At 37.0% G+C, this 19,994-nt stretch overlaps 1 protein-coding gene across 6 annotated transcripts in view; it reads right to left on the reverse strand.

Annotated features, from left to right (window-relative positions):
• STT3B (STT3 oligosaccharyltransferase complex catalytic subunit B) overlaps nucleotides 1–19,994 on the reverse strand; it is a 103,983-nt gene that overhangs the window by 11,799 nt on the left and 72,190 nt on the right. For 5 of the 6 annotated variants that reach the window (XR_002824278.1, XR_002824277.1, XR_002824276.1 and 2 more), the window contains exons 6-15: nucleotides 18,088–18,186; nucleotides 16,160–16,306; nucleotides 14,347–14,395; nucleotides 12,327–12,481; nucleotides 9,831–10,042; nucleotides 8,238–8,425; nucleotides 7,373–7,544; nucleotides 6,288–6,461; nucleotides 3,748–3,861; nucleotides 217–429 (exon numbers count right to left, since the gene is read on the reverse strand). Coding sequence is in view for 2 of the 6 variants with exons in the window: in XM_004377356.3 (XP_004377413.1) it covers nucleotides 217–429; nucleotides 3,748–3,861; nucleotides 6,288–6,461; nucleotides 7,373–7,544; nucleotides 8,238–8,425; nucleotides 9,831–10,042; nucleotides 12,327–12,481; nucleotides 14,347–14,395; nucleotides 16,160–16,306; nucleotides 18,088–18,186 (1,523 nt within the window). In the remaining 4 variants the exon portion in view is untranslated. Of the gene's footprint in view, nucleotides 1–173; nucleotides 430–3,747; nucleotides 3,862–6,287; nucleotides 6,462–7,372; nucleotides 7,545–8,237; nucleotides 8,426–9,830; nucleotides 10,043–12,326; nucleotides 12,482–14,346; nucleotides 14,396–16,159; nucleotides 16,307–18,087; nucleotides 18,187–19,994 lie in introns of all 6 variants that reach the window. The other variant, XR_002824279.1, reaches the window with a different exon arrangement.

Below are 19,994 nucleotides of genomic sequence, written 5' to 3' on the forward strand. Positions count from 1 at the left end.
TTGCTACCCAGAAAAAGTTGCTGCCTGGGAAATGTGACGTGCTCAGTTAGAAAGGAATGCTCCTAGCAGGCTAGCCTGATACATCTACTTTGTATATACACCTTAGTCTTCATAAATTTGGCAAATGGAAATTAAAAATTTTCATTAATTATTTTTCACACACACCAACTGACCTTGATTTCCCCTGTTACAGAAATGACTTCACTTGGCACCCACCTTCTTTGACAAATACTTCTGTTTTGGGATAATGTTGGTGACTCGAGGTTTGTGGTCTAGTGTCTCCCTGTTATCAGGTGCTTTCACTTTATATATCCTAACAAGCCAGTGTTCTGATGTAAAGGCTTCCTCCAAATGCCTGAATTTAATGTCCTTGTTTCCAATCTCAGCATTACGCGTTCGGTCAAAACCTGGGGGTGTACGAAAATCCAGCTGCAAAAGTGAGATCAGTATTAGGTGTCAACCACATTAGAAAACCTTCAATATTAGAAGGTAGGAAATGCTAACCCTCTCTATTTAAACTAGGACAACAGAATTGAGTATAAATCTAATAGCTCTCACACAGTGCTAATTAAAAAATAATAATAATAAACAGTGGCTGCTGAATTGTTTCTGACTCATGGGGACCCATCTGTGTTGTGTCAGACTAGAACTGCACTCCATAAGGTTTTCATGGCTGATTTTGCAGAAGCAGATCATCAGGCCTTCCTTCCAAGGTTCCTCTGGGTGAAATTCAACCTCCGACCTTTTGGGTAGCAGTTGAGTGCATTAAATGTTTGCGCCATCCGGGGACTCTACACTGCTAACTGGACATTAAGAAATCAGGAGAAAGAACTTCATACATCAGAATTAGAATTTTACTTAACCCTCAGAGTGGATGAACAGCCCATCAGGCATAAAAAAATCAAAACACTGAAATAAAAGCCTTCAAAGCACTTTTTATAGGTATGGAGATAGATATAACATGAGACAGGAACTTCTTTTATGCCGCAGGGCCTTGAACTTATCTATTCTTTCTGCCTGAAACAATCTTCATTTAGCAGTTTTTCATGGCTAGTTTCTTTCTGTCCTCTGGGCTCAGCCAAAACACCACCTCTGCAGCTAAGTGTCTTCTAGAGTCAGTGGTCTTCACCACTGTTTCCTGACAGCACCTTGCTCTCTCACACTATAGCTCGTCTTGCTAACATTCAAATCACCGGTCTCTTTCACTAGGATGCAAGCTGTTATTCTCTTCTATCCTATTCACAATGCCACTTTATATCCCCAATGTTTTGCCTGCAGACGTTCGATAACTATTTGTTAAATAAATGTGTGAGTGAGCAATGATACTACATCCAGAAGGTGAGAGCTACAAAGGAGACCGAAAGAGTCAGACCACAGAGGATTTACAAGGAACAAACCAAAAACCCAAACCCGCTGCCGCCGGGTCGATTCCAACTCATAGCAACCCTGTATGTCAGACTAGAACTACCCCACAGGGTTTCCAAAGCCATAAATCTTTATGGAAGCAGACTGCCACATCCTTCTCCCATGGAGTGGCTGGTGGGTTCAAACCAATGACCTTTTGGTTAGCAGCCGAGTGCTTAACCACTGCACCACCAGGGCTCCTTTTTATGAGGAATAAAAGGAGAAGAATAATAGGGGGAGGATTTTAAGAAATTCTCTAAGTTATGGTAATACACAAACCTAGCACAAGTGAATTCAACTTTAAAACAAAAATAAAAAATAAAAGGGAATAATCTTGTTCTTACTTATCTACACAATAGCAAATGTTATATTCCTGTTTTAAGCATTTGTTTTTCCTGAGTAGGGCAGGCGTCAAAATGAATGCATGCTGGAAGCATGGCTTAAAATCGTTGATAAAAGATAGAAAAAGGTCCTTTGATGATACCATTAGTGAACAGAAAAACTAAACACTGACCCGTTTTCTGAGGTAACTAATTATGGTCCTACTGCTTCTTTCTTAACAGGAGTTTAGAGACCAGGCAGTGGTCATCAAAGAGAAACCAAAACACAAACAAAAACCTAAATCTAGATGTTGTTGTTAGGTGCCATTGAGTCGATTCTGACTCATGGTGACCCTGTGTCCAACAGAACAAAACACTACCCAGTCCTGTGCCATCCTCACAATCGTTGCTATATCTGAGATTGTTGCAGCCACTGTGTCAATCCATCTCGTTGAGGGTCTTCCTCTTTTTCGTTGACGCTCTCTCTACCTTACCAAGCATGATGTCCTTTTCCAGGGGTTGGTCCCTCCTGATAACATATCCAAAGTATGTGAGACAAAGTCTCACGATCTTTGCTTCTAAGGACCATTCTGGCAGACTGTTTGTTCTTCTGGCAGTCTGTGGCTATATTCAATATTCTTTGCCAACACCGTAATTCAAAAGCATCAATTCTTCTTTGGTCTTCCTTATTCACTGGCCAGCTTTCGAATGCATATGAGACGACTGAAAACATCATGGCTTGGGTCAGGTGCACCTTTGTCCTTAAAGTGACATCTTTGCTTTTTAACACTTTAAAACAGGTCTTTTGTAGCAGATTTGCCCAATGCAATGCGTCATTTGATTTCCTGACTACTACTTCTATGGGTGTTGACTGGGGATCCAAGTAAAATGAATCCAAGTAAAAATCTAGTAGTAAAATTATTTTTTAAAAAAGACACCTGCAGCGTATTCCAGGTGAATCGTGATGAAACAAATGCCTGGTTTTGCAAATCGACCTCGAAGCACAACACAATGAACGTAAGTAACAAAGTGATATGCAAAACCTCCTGCAAACCAATGGCTGTTCTAGCCCATGTCGGCCACTAGGACTGTATTTTATAAAAGGGTGACATTCACTTCCCCAGAGGCTCAAACAAACTCCCTTAGTTTGGACAGTTATCTTGATCTCCGGTGGTGGTACAAAATGAAACAACGCAATTTTTCCTCTGCTGTCCAGGGTAGCTTAACCAGAGAGCAATAGGAATTGGGCAGTTTTTACTAAAACCATCAACATAAAGGTATCACTTGGTATTGGGGTCATGCAATCTAAGAGCTGTAAAAGAACCTCAGAAATCTAGTCATCAGTCCAAAACCCATATTTATAGACAAGAAAAAACTCTCAAGTTAAGGTCCAGGGAGGATGTCAGTTGTTCAAGAGGTATGTGACCTGACAGAGCCAGATCTGAAGCCCCGTATATTAGGACAACCAAGAGCACCATCCGTTCTTTTCGCCACTACGCCTGTTTGCACATTCACTGGTTCTGAGATCAAGTTTTTGTACCACAATATCCTAATTTTCTAGGCAGCTCTGACCCGGATCTTCCTAGTTATCTGTGGTAATGCGAACTGGAAGAGAGTGGACGTGAGATTATATAATGCAACCCTTTAGTTTCAGGCTTCTCCCCAGTGAGCAGCAGAGTGACCCACCTAAGGTCACACGGTTTCCTAGCTGAGGCCTCTTCCCTGGCAAGCTACAGCTTCCAAAAAGCACGAGGTAAAAAGACAGGCTGGCAAATAAAGGCTGAATCTGAGCCTAGCTGACATTTTGGAAAGAAGTCCTTGATCTAACAGTTCTCTTCTCCCTAATTTTTCACACAGACGTTTCAGAAATCTAAATTTAATGAAAAACAACAAGAAAAACTTAGATAAGCAGACTTCTCTAGACAGCACACTCAAAACATCATTATCCTATGTTTTCTAGAGGCAAACAAGATTTTTAAAAGTCTTTTTGAATAAACATTATAGAAAACCAGCTATAACTAACCTGCATTTCTCCGAATCTGTAGTATGACATTTTGTACATAAGGCAATTCAACAAAGTGGGGGATCCTGCTTTGTCTACACGGAACTCTCCCTGTGGGGTGAAATAGTCACTTTCCTACAAGAAAGAAAGCAGGTTTTATATCAGTCCAATCAACACTTCAAAGCTACAGCTTCTCTTTTTCACCTCCCCATAAGAACCAGCTTTTGAGGTATCTTCATAAAGATACTAAGTTACATCTCAAAAAACAAACAAACAAAAAAAAAAACCCACAGTATCAAAAGATTAATATATAATTTTAATGTGATCCCTTAAAACAAAACAAAACAAAACAAAACCATCACAGGCGTTTTTAAAAGCTGATTCTAGAGATCATTTATAAAAAATAAACACAAATGCCTAAGAAAACACAGAAAAAACAACAACAATGCTTGTTGGGGTGGTGTAGGGCAATTAATCCTATCAGATTTTAAACCATGTCATAAAGCCTCAATAACTAAAAAGGACGGTACCAATACTGGGTAGGGCTGGCTCTCTCCAACTGCCCCTCCCTACCTCCATCACTCCGTTTCAGAATTTTCCTAACTGTTGTTCTTTATTTTTCCTCATGAACTCTAAAACCAGCTTTTTTAGTTGGGCGTGGAGGAGAAGGTGTTCAGAAAACCCTTATGGTTATTTTTACTGGAATCTCATCAAATTTCTCAATTAAGCTTTAAGAGGGGACTATCTGGCAACATAGGTAAAAAATGTAATTCCTTGCCTAGGAATTTATCCTGGAGAGATACTTGCATATGGGCAAAGTAATGAACGCAGAAGGTTATTTACTGAAAACAACCTCAATCCTGAAAGGCCATCACCAGGACAGGTTAAATAAATCCTGGTGCACACACAGAACGGTACACACACCGTGCAGCTGTAACAAAGGAGTGAAAAAGCTCTTCACATGGTAATACTGAAACATCTCCAAGATGTATGTGAAGTGAAAAAATCAAGAACAGAGTCTATATCTTGCCACCACTTACCTGCTTGAATAAGAATCATAAAAAAGTACTAAGAGTGATTACCAGAGATTTTTTTCTTTTTCTTCGTTTTGGGAGGAGGGGTAAGCTTTTACTGTATATTCTTTTATACTTTATTTTTGAACCATGTGAATGTATATTACCTTTTCATGAAGTTTAAAAACAATGAATTTTAAAAAGCACAGAAATATAGGATTTCTGTATACATGGTTCAAAGTATACATTTAGAAACATAGCTATCACATGCCACCATTTTAAACATTACTAAAGCAAATCCACAAATGAAAATCACATACTGGGAGACTTATATTTTAGAAGATTAATTTAAAACAAGGAAATAATGTTTTGTCATGAAGGAAAACGTTGCTTCACTCTACTTCATCCCCATCCCGTGACACACACGCACGCATGTTTCCTAGACTCTCTTATTCTGGATCAGCGGGGAATCTCTCATCCTTCACGTGTCCATCACATACAGCGTGGTGCTGGAAGCCCATCCTCCAGAAGCTCATAACTAAATGGGAGAGTGACGGTAGGCTCCAACTACCACACAGGCAGATGTGATGTGATGACGAGTACAGAGGTGGGTGCTCCAGAGCAGGGCTTCTGGAGAGGCGACCAGTCCGCAGTAGAGAAGGGAACAGCGAAACCTGTCAGATGAGTCAAGGAGAAGATACCACCAAGCAAGTCCAGGGGATGGAGTGGACTGGCAGAGCGAAAAGCAGTTGGTAGAGGGAGAAAAGGCCAGCAAAGGAAGGTGAAGACAAACTATGAAAGGGATTCAATTCCAAGCTAAGGACTTGGGACTTCATACTAATACTTCATTACAGAGACTATCTATTTCAGACCAGCCACTAAGCAGAGGCCCCATCTATATTACTACACATTCTTGTAACAGCACTGCAAATTAGTTATTCCTGGCATCCCCTGTAGATTGATAACACAGTCTGCTTTAATCACCATTACAGCTCCAGCACCTAGAGAAGGATCTAGTACTCAAAGCATACTATGTTGACTGGCCAAAAATAACTTGCCCATAGAACCAAGTCGACAGTGGCAGAGTTTTAGTTCTAACTCAAGTCTGTCTGGCTTCAAGGCCTTTCCCAAGATCTAATGAAGGCCTTGAAACAGGAAAGTGACATAGTCAATGCCAGATTGGAAGAAGGAACCAGACTGAGGCAAAGACAACAATTTCAAGGTTACTGTCCTATTTCATGTTTAAACTCATAAGGGGTAGCACTGGAAATAGAAGCAAGGGAAACGGAGAGGGGCAGAAGTGAGAGGCTGTGAAGAAGCAGAAGAGGTCTTGACACAGGATTACTTTGTAGGGAAGAAGGAAGTATTAGGTATGAGTTTTAAACCTGGGAATATTCTTCTAGTATCTTTAAATATAGTAACATCGGGGTGAAGGACTAATTGTGGAGATAGATTGATTATAACAAATATGATGCAATTAGCAAGATAAGAGAACTATGTGGCTACTGTGAGTTGTCTTTCGCACACTAGGATTATCTTGTTTCTTACCCGAATGTCTTTTGGATGTTCTCCTTCAGCTATCCTAACCATCCAAAGAAATTTGTTGATATCATCACCAGAATAACCAATAACGCCTCCAAAAATAACCAAAACATAATCTACATCCAGAGTCCTCATAATTTTATAGGCTGCTGTTTCATTTGAAGACATAGCTTTTCCTACCTACAGAAGAAAAAAAATGAGAATGTGTGTGCTTAGTCCCAGAAAGTGCTAAAACAAACATGAATATATATATTTTACCACAAGATGGAATGTATCTCAACAGTCTGATTTACATGGAATTTGTTTTGTAGAAATGACTTCCCATAAATACAGTAAATGTATTAAGAGATTTAAGAATAACTCACCTACTGTAACCAATTTATAGCAGAAATGCCAAACTCAAAGTACATGTTCTAATGTTTTGCTAATTATTAAATTTCATAAAAGTAACATTTTAAAAGAAAAGCAGGTGGGCTTAAAGGAAACAAAATTCTCATAACCTTAGGCCAGGGCTGGCTAGAGATCTTTCTAGCACATACACATTCTCGCCCCTAGTTTAACTGATGACTAGCTACAACACTAATGCAAATGGAATTCATTTGGTTAGGTAGGTTTATCTGTTCTAAATTTGTAAAGTACAGAGAAGTGATTAATTTATGTAGATTTGTTATTTAAAAGTTAGAATGAACAGACTCTGCATACCCATAAAATACAGTACATTTGCTCTCCATATTTGGAAATAATTTTCTTCATGTATCAAATGGGTGCAAGTTAAACATAAAACAAGTACTTAAAAGTGTTTTAAAAGATTTTGCCTCATTTTCCAGTGAGCTAAATATATCACAAAATCTGCCAGAAACTAGCCTACAACTCTGAATGATACTTGAACAATTAAGTCAAAACCAAGCTTAAAATCAAAACAAATAAGCATACCTTGAACACACTTCACTGAATACATGTGTAGAGAAATATTTTCAGAATTCAGCAAGCGAAGAAAGTACTTTCACACACATTTCTCCTATTTAATCCTAAGTGAAGCTGGATTGCTATAGGGTTTGGTATTTCTCATCTTTTGTTTACCAGGTTCTTACCAGTGCAATGTGGCTGTTATTCCACGTGTTATTATCCACCAAAGTAGTTCTGTTAGCCATTCCAGCTATCTGATAGCCATAGTCCCACCAAGACATCACTCGGGCATGTTCATCCGTATTTTGCCTTAGCCAAAAGTAAGCTTCTCTAAAATCATCTAAGATATTCCTGGTGCTGAAAAGAATCACAACATTCTGTTAAATGAGGCCTTATAAATGTGAAGAGGATAACTTTAAGTCTTGAGGTGTCAATCATTAAATAATTTCACAATTTAAGGATGGTGGTTAAAAGCCTCAACTAACAGAAAAAAATCAAAGAGCTAGACTAGTGCTTCTCAAGCTTGGCAGTGCATACAAATCATTTGGATATCTCGTAAAAAGAGCAGGTTTCGGATCACTAGGTCTGGGGTGGGGGCTGATGCTCTGTGTGTCTAACAAGCACCCAAGTGAAGCAGAAGCTAGAGGCTGAGGCAGTATGTAAATCAGCTGTTCTCCAATTTTAGCTGTATCACAAACACCTGGAGGGCTTGTTAAACCACAGACTGCTGAGGTCAACCCCCAGAGTTGCTGATTTAATAGATGTGGGGTAGGGTCAAGAATGTGCATTTCTAACAAGTTTCCTGGTGATGATGATGGTGTGTCCAAGAACCGCGCTTTTGAGAAAAACTGATATATATGATTATTTTGTAGGGATTATCTGGAAGCATGAAATATAATAATTACTCCCCCAAGGGGAGGAGGGGAGGCACAAAAAAATGGTAGATTCAAATGCATAGCCTCACAAACAACATTCTGTTTTAATTCTACCTTATGAGACACAGAAAAAAGGGTAGGTGTAAAATGTTTTTGTAGCCAAGTTATTTCTTACCCGTCATGATTATACGAGGCTAGGACCACACTTGGACTGGAGTAGGCATTGCTTGTGACCCAGGTACAGTGGACTGCAAACATCATCAACAGCATCAGCATCAACATAGTGACAATGCTTTTTATATTCGGACCTAAGCCTTCTTCAGTCTTCTCCTGTTCAGTTACATGTTTCCTCACTTTACCCGCCTGAAGACACAAAAAACTGGTTATAGAAATTCATCCCTGGACTTGTTTCAATAACACACTCATGGGAAAAAGTTGGGGGAATGTTATATGTATGAATTTAATTCTATCACTCAGAAAGCGTATAACCATCAGCTATTCCTGTGTGGATAGCACAGTTATTTTCTAAAAACCATCAACGAAGATTCTAAAGTCAAAAGTGAACGAGAAGACTTCCCGAGTATATATACCCAATCCATGCACTGGCCACACAGCAAAGTAACATCTCTAGGAAGAAGCTGCTTCCAAACCCAGCTGTCCTTAAGTTTTACTTAAATACAAAGGGAGACAACCAATGGCCCCATTCTGGCAACCTTTCCTTATAAAAATTTTAACTCAGCACGCTGAAAATGGCAGTGTCCAGCCACAATCCAGAACCATGGAGGTCTTTAGTACAGGAAAAAAAACTGCATTATCAGAATCATTCTTCCAGTTTCCAAACTCCAAACCCAACAGACTTGTCAAAACTAAGATTACTTTAAAAACAAACAACAAAAAAGCAGAAGAGTGATTAGAAGACCAGAGTCACAGGCTTTAGACTATAAGGCTGGTTAAGAAACCACAAAATAACAGTAATAAAAAATATAACAAAACACAAAAACAGCCGAGTGCTTTACTAACTCAAATCTTTATGAATTATACTTGCCCTAAATAAGGAAGGAAGGAATGATTTCAAAATTAATACTTATATTAGGCAGTTTGATTGCTTATTGGTATGTAAGAACCTTGCCAATCTTCACTGGCAAAGTTAGTATGTCATCCAAGACAAGTGCTCTAATTCTTCCAAGTCTTTTCTACATTTGCACCAAATATACCATAGTCCTGCTTTGTTACCTGACAGACTATAGGTTAACACAGAATTACATTATATGGCCAGCCACCTACTGCTAACCAACTGGAGTTAATTTTTTTTTAAAGTCACTTTATTTCCTTTGTTTTACCATCCAATCCACCAAATGTCATTTTCAAATATCATTTTAAAAATTTACATTGCACATACACCTCAAGGCTAAGCCCTTGTTCATGTGGTTTCAGAGGCGTTTATAGTGCCAAATTTCATGTAATTTCGTAGAGCACTAGGTTTTTGCTCTCAAAAATGAACGGTATTAAGCAGCCTTAGTATTCAGAAAACATCAAGAAGAAATAAGGATTTCTTCTCTGATTACACACTATTTTCATCCTCTGAGTTAACAGACCCACCAGCATTCAAGTTCTGAGGCAAACAGTAGAGACATCACAACTAGAGGCAGCAGAGTTTGTCTAAGCCCTTGTTTAATCACATTTCTGAATACAGACAGCTCCTGGTGTGGTGAGAGGAGAAAGAAGCAAGTAACATTTGTGAAGGCTTCCTACATTTAGATTCCCCAACCTTATCATACAAGTTTCCTGGATTCCTTTTGTCATCCTCATCACTGCTGTCCTCCACAGGTGGGTTCTCCCTTTTCATGTCATCCCCCAAGTAGTGCTCAAAAACATTGGAGAAGGCAATTGCAGACAGCATACAGACGACTGGAGTCAACGTCAGCATGAGCCGCACCATCACTCCGGCAAAGTAGACAGCACTAATCGCATACAGAGCAACTGCAACGACAAGTTCTCTTTAACACTCAGGGAAAGCGCTGTTCACGGAAACCAAACGAGATGGTTAACACCACATTATAAACCCAATTTACAAATGGACTAATGTTTCACAAAGGTCTGACTGTTTTTAAATGGATAATATCTTGGTACTGATTAATAGTCATATTCAGGAATTTTAACTTACTGTTGACTAAACAAAAACTACACGTCAAAAGTTTACAGAAACGTATCATGATTCAAATTACAGTTCCTCAGGTGGAATCACACTGTAAATTCATTATCTGTCAAATGCATCACATATGAGAAAATCCATGGCTGACAGATGAAAACATACTTGTGCATTACATGATCAGACACAGTAAGTTTACAAACTCAAATAAAGTCTATGGAAACTCAGTGCCAAAATCTAGCATAAAGCCTACTTTAAGCAAGAATGGGATGAGAACATAATTTATTAACCAAAGTAGGAAGCTGCAAAGTTACTCCCAAGAAGCTTAAAAAAAATTTGAAACAATGTCCAGTAGCCAGAACCTTCTAGATAATGTGCTAACCACAGGGAAAGGCACTACCATTTCTGGCCAAAGGCTATGATTTACAAAGTCAATGAGTCATTTGAGCTCCAATCTTATTCTCTTAAACTAATTAAAAAAAATTTTTTTAAAATTTTTCTGAGGCACATATGTATTGATTACACCTTATTCTTAAGTATACAGTTCAGTGAACTTTATACAGGTACACACCTCTGTGATTAACACTTATATCAAGATAGAGAACATTTTTATAGCTCCTCAGAAGGATCCTTCACGCCTCTTCCCAATCAATAACCCACCCTCAATAAAAAAGTAATCATTATTTGAACTTCTAACTACCATAATTTAGTTTTGCTTATTCTTAAACTTCATAGAAATGGAAAAATATAAAAATGTTCTCCTTTGTACTGGTTTCTTTTATTTACCCATACTGTTCTTTTATTAATTGCTGTTTATTAATTTGTATTTCATGGTACAAAAATATCAAAATTTACTGATCTACTCTACTGCTGCTGACATTTGGAATGTTTCTAACTGGAGCTATTACAAATAAAGTTGCTATGTGCGTTCTTAAACGCGTTCTTTGGTGGATATATGCACTCACTATACCTAGGAGTGGAACTGCTGGGTCATGAGGTGGGTATAAGTTTAAGCTAAATCTTATTAAACAATGCCTTATTCACATGGCCAGATTTAAAGGTCATTAATCTAGAAAAACTAGAAAAGAATGAGTGTCCATCCTTTCGTTAAAACTCATACACGTGCTCTTCTTTCTCTCCTGACTTCACTTTAGAATAGGAACTCACGTTACTGTCTAGAATAATGTCTCTCAGGATCCCAGGCCCCGTACTTGGCATTCAACTCCTGGTTCTACCACTTGTTGGCTTGTGTGACCCTGTCCACGTTATACAGCTTTTCTTGGTTTCAGTTTTATCATATGTAGAACAGCTACAGAATACTTCTTGTGATGATTAATCATGCAGAAGCCTTTGGTGTCTGCTCATTCTGTCCATTATTTTGAAAGTCAGATCCTAAAACATCTGGCTTTTAAATACAACACTTTGTATTTAAAATCTTACTTGAAATATACACAAGTCTATCAATGAAGACAGTACTTACATAACAGTGATTGTCTACAGCATTATATAATGTACTTTCCTCTAAAAATTTGGATGACGGACACCTTTGCAAGCTTCTTCCTACTTAATCAGATCTAACTTAGAAAATGAAGTCAAGACTATACTGACAATAGTTATAATTTCTAATTCTCAGTCAAAGACTATAATACCATTAACTTTTCAGAAACCATAGTGTATTTTTTACACAAATAATACCTTTGTTTGCCAACTGCGCCCTCCCCCCATGAGGTACTTTTGTAAGTGGACTATGCTAATTTTTTTTTTTACAGCAACGTGCAAAAAAATTGGCATAGCAGTGCTTGTGAAAATACCTCACGGGGGGAGGGTGCAGTTGGCAAACACAGAAGGTGCACATTATCTGCATAAAAATAAATAAATTGAACATAAAATTTATATACTAGTCCTAACGTAAAACATTTAATAATTAAAGGATATACAATGAAAACTCATGAATTTTTCATGGTTAAGCACCTATGCAAAATAGGTAAGAAAATTTATTTTGAATATGTATAGAGTCAAGCAAAGAAAAACAAAACATTAAGGGAAATTAATAATCTCAGTAAGGTACATAAATGATCATTCCAAATTAAGGAATTCATTAAAAGTATCTCTTACCAAATACTCTTTCATCATTGATATTTTTGATGCAGAACCACAGGCCTGCTGGGAAGGTACATACAAGAATATGGAGATCAAAGAAGAAAGACACCCAAGTCGTAGGCTGATGTTCAGACACTGATGCAATAATCGGAATGTGTATTTTTGCATACCTGGTATTAAAAAAGTCAGTATTATTTATAATGAATGAAATGATAAAACAGAAGCTGCTTTTAGAAGAAGAAATGTTCTTTGATTGTAAATATAGTTCCTATTCCCCATCTTTCTCGCTTCAATGTATAGTCCAATGTAACCAGGAATACTGGAAATAAATCTCTTTGGCCCACATTAGTAGAACTGAAATTAACATGCCCTCCCTAAAATCAGGAGAATCATCTTCAGCCAGTAATAAAATTGTTAGCTCTGATTTTTAATAAAAATATCAAGTAGGAAGTTGTTCTGCAGTTTATTTTAAATTCAGCATCTCCTAAGCTTGCACTGAGCTTCACTACCTTTTGGATTTATTACTAACAGAAATGCCTTACCCAGTAAGATATCATACTGCCACAATCCTTGCTTTACAAGGAGCTAGCATGGAAGCAGGTGAGGGAGATGAAAAGGAATAGACAAATTATTCCTGAAAATACCCTGCAATTCCAAATTAGTAATTAAAGTTCAGAAAGCAAGAATGATTTCATAATTTAACCTAATCAGAATAACTGACTGCAAATGGAATTATCCCTCAAACTCTGTAGTGATCTCTGGGGCTGACCTCTCGAAGTACCTTGTCTGCTAGCTTTAGTCCATCACACATAATTTGTTCACGCCTTTAATCAGACCTGGACAAGAGCCCTTCTGGTATAGCATCAAAAGGTTGTTGCTAGGTGCTATCTGGTCAACTTAGAATCACAGCGACCCCATGTGACAGAGAAGGACTGTCCCATAAGGTTTTCTAGGCTATAATCTTTACAGGAGCAGGTTGCCAGGTCTTCCTCCCTCAGAACCACTAGGTAGGTTCGAATTGTGGACCTTTCAGTTAGCAGCCAAGCACTTAACAACTGTGCCACTAGGGTTCCTTTATCAAACGGTATTGTTCAAGAAACTGCGGTAGGTTTTTTACTGGGCCACCTAAAGAGTAATCACGAGGACAAAACAGCAGGAGCAGGGGACAGAGGTGAACTACCATCATCAGATGGTTTTCCTTCTCCTTGGGAAAACGTTTTAGAGGCAAAAATTTTTTGAATTATCTAATTCAAAACCAAATGTCCATTTATTAATTTATTCTGCAATAGCATTCTATAAAACACAACAAATACTCTCTAGTGTGCTTCACAGATGAAAAAAGTTTTTAAAAACTTAGATTCTGTGGTAATAGAAAACATTAAATTTTTCTTCGTATCTATGGCATATGTATTTATAACGTAGCTCGTATCTTTAAAAACTAAAAATTAAATATTACTAAAAAGATGGAAACTTTAAACATCCTAGTAAAAGCAAAAACTAACAATTAAATTGCAAATATTACCTGGATGTTCTGACAAATAAACTAAAATAAGATGTTGTCCATGCAGAACAGAAATATATTCAAAATAGGTATTACAGCTAAGAACAAACACAAGAGGTTAACATTTACCAAGCTAGAATATGCTAGAAATGTTGCCCAAGTAGTGGCTGACACACTGACCAAAAGAGAAGACAAAGAAAAAGGGTATTTTAATATACAGCAAGTTCCCGACTTATGACATATTCGAGTTACAACAAATCTGTTTTCTTTGTACATCTTATCATTAATAATATGTACTACATACAAACGTGGCAGCACATAATTTGCTGATGTTATCATTCTACTCGCAGACGTTCAGATTGGATTTTATGAAGATACCGATAATGAAAGGCAATGATGATAATTAAAAAAAATAAAAAAACAAGTATTCGACTTAACACTAGAACTGACTTATGACAAGTTGTTGGAATGAAACGCCATCGTAAATAGGGGACAACTTGTTACTATGAGGGCAAATAACACATCTGCACTTACCCAGTGTCCCACAATGAGTAAAACCTGCCACTCCATGGTGCAATGTAACCTTGGAAGGAAAAACACAAAGGAAATTAATCTGTCTTTTTGGAAGTTTTATTATGGATTGATTTAAACTAATATTCAAACAATTTCAGTTTTTCTTTTGTAGGTACCAACATCTTTCAGACAGCTGACAGATAAAACACAGTTAATGATCAAGTAAAAACAAATACCCAAGAGGATGGCATTCTTCTTCCAGAGAAATACAACACTTAAGTTGATAGATGAAAATTGTAGAAACATTTCTAATTCTTTCTTAAGTTTCTAGTTAACTAGTAAAATAAGGCTAAGACCTTAAAACAGCATTGGATAATTTAATAAAAAGGAAGGGGGGCAAAATTATCCAATTCAGTATGCCAGATTCCATCAGGTACATTGCAAACGTCATTTTAAACATCCACGGCTTTTACTCCTGTCAATTAATACTGCAGGATTTTATGAGCTAAGGCTGGTACATTAACTTGACAGATGGACTACCTTTAGAAAGATTCTGACTTGTTTCCAGAGACTGGATTAGAAAGTAACTTAGAATTTAGAAGCAGACTACAACTGACTTGGTTGACTGTTTAGATATATCTATACTTTTATATAATTAGAAGCTTCAGCCACATATACAATCATTACATCTGTCAAAAGAAACTATGAAATTAGGATCCAGATTCCAGATCAACTGCTTTACGTGCAGTCTCTAAAGTACTAAAGTACCAACAGCAAAGGCAGGAACAGACAGAAAGAGTGTGTATGCAGGGGAGACCACATGTGAAGCACGTCAACACCGCCAGCTCTGAATTTTATACACAGTTTGGGCCTCCTACCCGGCAAGAGAAGCATGCTTTAAAGTGGATTTCTCCAGGCATGAAGCAGCAAAATTACGTAAATGTACAATCTAGGTAAACTCAGTTACTAGTTATAAATTTTCAGAGTAAATTTTTTTTGGTGGTTTGACAAAAAGCTGACATTAACAGCTTGGTTTAAATACGACAGAGTATATTACAATAGTGAGAAGTTACATAATGTTGTGGGATTGAAGAGAAAAAACTGATTGAAACTTGAGAGGTGGGACGAAGGACACAAAAGCCTTGGAAGTTAAACGATGACTGAATAGCTCGTGAGAATTCCAGAGAGAGGGAGGGATATACTTTCTTGGAGGTATGTGCATCGATTTCAAAGGGGATAAAACCCAGAAACATGGAATCATTCAGAAAGGTAAGAATCCAGTTCTTTCCCTTCTCTTCCAAAGAGGAATTTGTTTACACTAGGAAGACTACATTTCTCTCCTTTCAGTAAAGAGAGAGGGGCAATGTGCACAGAACCTCCCAGACTCCGATATTCAGGGTGCCTCTCCTACAGTGTAGGCCCTCTGTACCAAGCCTGTCAATCAATCTGGCTCCCACTGCACTAACCCAGAAGAGGAAAACATGGGGAACCTGTGTGGTTATTGCTATAAGAAATAATAACTTAATACAGTAACTTAAATGTCTCCAGAAATTGTTACTTTCAGGATAGCATGAATAAATACAGATATTAAAAACTTATCAAGTATATTTTACTCAACATAATAAGATACAGTCTAAAAAATTCACAATTTGTATTATAGCTATTTAGACTTTAGAACCTTTGGCTATCATTTTTATATTGTTCATAAAGAATACAACCACAGTACTTGACCTACTAGGATAAATGGAACCTGTAAAAATTTTGTAAAAGAATTGCCCCTTTTGAGTTACAATACAGAGACAAGATTCACATCCTACAGGTAATGAACACCCACCTGTGTAAGTCAAATAGATGACACTGAGAAACACAGCACCAGCAGCTACTGACACACCCAAGAAGAAAAGGGTCTGGAACTCTTGTTTTGTTAGTCGGTCTCTCAAATACTGCAAGAAAGCATAAGCTTGCAGCAATGCAAAGACACCTAATTAAAGAAGAGACTCATATAAATAAACAAACCAACAAAGCACTTTTCTAATGTCATTTATACATATTTGAAAGAGCTTAAGATACCCTATACAAATCATATCAAACACTAATCATTTCATCTAGCCAAGATTTCCTTTGTCAAATGACAGCTAACCAATTTAATACATCTAAAAAATTCTGTTACATATTTCTCCCCAAGTGATCAGACTCTCCATACACGCATATACTGCCATAGACCACCAGCCAAAAAAAATCCCATTTGAATGCCTGAAGCCTCTAACTGGCACAATGAATTCCTCTCTTTTCCCCATATTTTAGTGACATGTTTAATGGGGGAAAAGTAATAAAGACAACATCAGAAAAAAAACCCTAGGATTATTTGCTTTGCCGAAGGATGAAAGTAACTTGATGGGAAAAATCCTGATATATAGGCACTGTGTACAGCGGAGTGACAAGAAGTGATCTTAATTATACAATTAGGTAAGATTCTAAATTAGCACAAGAGTGACTGCTACGATGCTGAAAATTAAAGTAATAACAGAAAAGTATATAACTGTCAAATGCAAAAACCAGGATAAAAAGCACTAGGGGTAACCTAATCCACCTGGAATAACCATCAAAAATTTTTTTTTAAATATTAAGAGCTCTTCTTAAAAATTCATTTTAGAATATCTAAATAAATATTATCAAAAATTTAGATTTTAGGAAATACAGTAACATATTCAGTAAAAAGTCAGGTGACTGTGTACCTGCATAAACATGGCTTTACATTTGCTCTACAGGACTGTATAGTCAAAACTGAACATGCATTTCTCTATGTTTCAAATTACTACTTGGGAAACTGACAGTATCAAATCAGAAATGAAAATAAAAATATTTCATAGATTTTAAAATGCTATATACCAGCAGGAGCCCTGAAGGTGCAGTGGTTAAGAGCTTGGCTGTTAACCAAAAGGTCAGCAGTTTGAATCCACCAGCCGCTCCTTGGAAACCCTATGGGGCATTTCTACTCTGTCCTATAGGGTCCCCAGAGTCAGAATAAACCCAATGGAAATGGTTTTTTTTAAAATATATAACAGTAAGGTAAAGTTCTTTACTTTTGGGGGGATGTTTCAAGCTCCATTGAGAACCTAATAATAAAAGTTATGGAACCTCATGCATAAAGTTATACCTGTACTTATAAAATGTCACACATAAAATAACTACCCACAGACTTCTATGAGTCATGAACTCGGGGTGAGAATCTGACAATGTTTTATTCACAGATCTCCCATTATCTTGCTAATTGTGGCCCAGATCAATAACAGCAAACTATTGCTTACATGGAGAGGAATTATAAAAAATGATTCTATAATCAATACAAAAGCCATTAATTACAATTAGTAGCTATTAGAATATCACTTCAGTGAGATGTAACAGACATAAAAATTAGACGTTCCATCTAAATTTACTGAAATAAAAGCCCAGTGGTACAGTCAAGCAGAGATATACTACTGTTTAAATTTTGTTTATACAAAACAAATGTTAGTTACTCAGTGTTTGCAAAAAGCTTTGTTTCTACCTTTTTAAAAACAGCAGTGGCTGAGTATACGCACACTTCGGAACACAGAAATTCTCAAAACTCTGTATGATATTCATACTTTGAAGTGGTAATGTTTTAGAATCAGTATGACAAAAATTAAAAACAAAATACAACACCTTCATTCCCTGGGAAGACTGGCCAATCATACATTTACATTTCCTTTAGAAGAAGGAAAATGAGTATTTTTTTCATACCTGCAGCTGCCATGTGTTCACTTGTTCTGATTGGTTGGAATCCCACAAAGGGTATCTGCATGGATAATATTAAACCCACAATGTAGAAAGTGCTATATGCTATAAAGACAAAATAGGAAACAAGGACAATTTACTACTACTATTAAGTAGTCAAAACGTAAATGTGTACAGGAATCTTTATTTTCTTAACAAAAGTTTTAACCGAATTTAAGTATAGAATACTGAAATGACTGTTCTATTTGACACATACTTGATGGTTAATCCTACATTAAAAATCATGAAGATTCTGTCAATTAAAAACTGTTATTTTAATTATTTTGCAGAACATCATTTGCTTTCCTTCTCCTCCAAACTGAATTAAGTTTTGTCTCAATCCACCATTAGTTATCACTGATGTGACCCAAGAAGCTACATCACATATACCGCAATAAATAAATACCACTCCCACTGGCACTAACCCAAAATATGCAAGCGCTAATGAATACTTATCATCATCAGGATATATGGATAACTGCTATGTTCTGAAAAGCTCTCTAGTATTTCATATTCCTTTTTATAGTCTCATTATACTCTTTGCACGGTACTACTTATGAGTAAAAACATTAACTAATTAAAAAATCATATGTCCAGTAAGATTTTTGTAATTAAAGAAGAAAAGGGGCGCACAAACATCAAGCCATGAAACAGACCAGCAAGTGAATTCAGATTCTAATAAAGGAAACCTCTTTACTCTTGGCACCGAGCATACTACATTATTCTCAGTTCACGTCCATCCCAAATGTACAGGCAAATTGGTGAGGGGTTACAATGTGCAAAGTAACAGTTTCTTAAATTGTTTTACATTAACTCTTCACAGATCACTATTAGGAAGTTAACTACAAAGAAAGTATTTGGAATCGTAATTACAATTAATTAGAAATGAAGATAAAGCCCATCTGAAACAATGTGAAATTTATTCAGCTTATAAAGTTTATTAACATCATTTTATGAAGCATATTCAATATTTAGTTGTTGGCAAATACGTTAATCTATTAACAACAAAGACTAGAGGTATATTTAGAAATAGCAAACTGTTACAGCATATTAATAATACACTTCTCCCCTTCACCCAACTTAGATAAGAATGTTTATTTGCTTTTAAACGAAACTTATCTATAGAAAGTAAATTATGGGCTACCAGTTTAAATGTTAAGTTGCTTTCCAAGTTGACTGACAAGAGGTGACTAAAGACAGTGTCAGGAAAATGATAGAGGCTCAAGTTAAATTTAACAGAAAAGACCAATGTATGTGAATAAGTTTCCAAAGACCTCAAGCTAGCGGAGGAAATGACTGTCTCGGAAACTGGCGAAGTCACCCACTCAATAATGTATTTCCCAGACACATTCATGTCAGAATGGAACTACCCTCAATGAGGCAGGAGAACCCAAACGCCAGTCAAAGTAAAGTAAGAATTACTGAGTCAGAGGGTGGAAACCCTGCTAGCGCCGCTTGAATCTACCAGCTGTTCCTTGGAAACCCTACAGGGCAGTTCTGCTCTGTCCTATAGGGTTGCTATGAGTTGGAATCGACTCAACAGCAAAGGGTTTTTTTTGTCAGAGGGTACTCAGTCACATGATTTGAATTGTCAACCGATTTGATTGACGGGTCTCCTACTATCAATACATTTTTATTACAATCAGTCTTATGTTGAAAAGCCCTGACAAAGGAGAATCACGGAGGCAGAATCAGGAGGAGAAAAAAAAAAAAAGGAGCAAGGTCATTATGTGACCTTGAACAACTACTTAACAGCAAAAAGCTTCAGTTTCCTCACAACATGATGATGGGTTTGGAACAGAAGATTTGTAAGATCCCTCCCAACATTAGGCTAAGATTCTACGATCAACAGGCATTTTAGACATCCAGAGCTG

This window comes from Trichechus manatus, unplaced genomic scaffold (assembly GCF_000243295.1).
Source record: "Trichechus manatus latirostris isolate Lorelei unplaced genomic scaffold, TriManLat1.0 scaffold00049, whole genome shotgun sequence".
Lineage (NCBI taxonomy): Eukaryota > Metazoa > Chordata > Mammalia > Sirenia > Trichechidae > Trichechus > Trichechus manatus.